This window comes from Penaeus vannamei, chromosome 4, assembly GCF_042767895.1.
Source record: "Penaeus vannamei isolate JL-2024 chromosome 4, ASM4276789v1, whole genome shotgun sequence".
Lineage (NCBI taxonomy): Eukaryota > Metazoa > Arthropoda > Malacostraca > Decapoda > Penaeidae > Penaeus > Penaeus vannamei.
In genome coordinates, this window is record NC_091552.1 from 335,975 (window position 1) to 337,254 (window position 1,280).

At 43.0% G+C, this 1,280-nt stretch overlaps 1 protein-coding gene across 1 annotated transcript in view; it reads left to right on the forward strand.

Moving 5' to 3' along the window:
- Positions 1-1,273, forward strand: part of LOC138860842 (apolipoprotein D-like) — a gene marked incomplete at its 3' end in the record, with an annotated part of 15,852 nt that extends 14,579 nt beyond the window's left edge. Inside the window, 2 exon segments of the mRNA XM_070119212.1 lie at positions 297-389; positions 1,177-1,273. Of these exon segments, the coding sequence (XP_069975313.1) occupies positions 297-389; positions 1,177-1,273 (190 nt within the window).
- Positions 1,274-1,280: the final 7 nt, after the last annotated feature.

The following is a 1,280-nucleotide window of genomic DNA, read 5'->3' on the forward strand; positions in this document are numbered from 1 at the left end:
GTCATTTGTAAGTAAAGTGTGACTTGTAAGTAGTATATCATATTAAAGTAATGTCATTTGTAAATGGTGTCACTAGTAAGTAAAACATCACTTATAAGCAATGTTTCTTTCATCGCCTCAGCCACGTAATCAATACGTAATTTTTCTTAATTCAGGCACCATATCTATTTTCCGGGAAATTATCTGCAAAAGGAGTTAGTTTACAAAGTGTTTTCACAGATCGCATTCGTATGAAAGTTATTTGCGTAGGTTATCAGTTGCATGAGATCTGATTTTTTTTTTTTTTTTTTCCACAGTCATGGACGACGAATTCCAAGTGTTGGCGACGGACTATGAGAGCTTCTCCGTCGAGTACAAGTGCGACCCGAACGGCCTTTTGGAGAAGAGGGGTAAGGCGCTCTCGAGCAGAAATTAACCTGAAATCTTTCTTTTTCTTTCCTCTTTTTATTCGCTTCTTTTCTCTTTCTTTCTTTTCGCTTTTGCTTTCGGTTTCGCTTTCTCTCTTTCTTTCTTTCTTTCTCTCTCTCTCTCTCTCTCTCTCTCTCTCTCTCTCTCTCTCTCTCTCTCTCTCTCTCTCTCTCTCTCTCTTCTCTCTCTTCTCTTTCTCTTTCTCTCTTTCTCTTTCTCTCTCTCTCTCTCTCTTCTCTCTCTCTTTCTCTCTCTCTCTCTCTCTCTCTCTCTCTCTCTCTCTCTCTCTCTCTCTCTCTCTCTCTCTCTCTCTCTCTCTCTCTCTCTCCTCTCTCTCTCTCCCTCCCTATCTCTCTCTCGCTCTCTCTCTCTCTCTCTTCTCTCTCTCTCTTCCTCTCCCTCTCTCCCCTCCCTCCCTCCCTCTCTCTCTCTCTCTCTCTCTCTCTCTCTCTCTCTCTCTCTCTCTCTCTCTCTCTCTCTCTCTCTCTCTCTCTCTCTCTCTCTCTCTCTCTCTCATAGTTGATCAAATTTATGATGATAACCAAAAAACATTCGATTTATATGCTATATAATCAAACTTGATCAAATTTAAAATAGAAAAACTGATTTATTGACTAAAAGCTCAAAGCTAATCCAATTCACGATAATTACCCCAAAAGCACTTAATATATCCACCAAAACCTCAAAGACACATTAAAAACACAATGGTAACCGACCAGACTGATTAACACCCCCCCTCTCTCCCTCCCCAACCCACCCCGGCCCCAGAATCCATCTTCCTGCTGACCCGCGAGAAGTCCCCGTCGCCCTTGGTCCTCCAGCGAGCCTACGCCATCATGCACCGCCTCGGAGTCGACATCAGGAAATGGAGC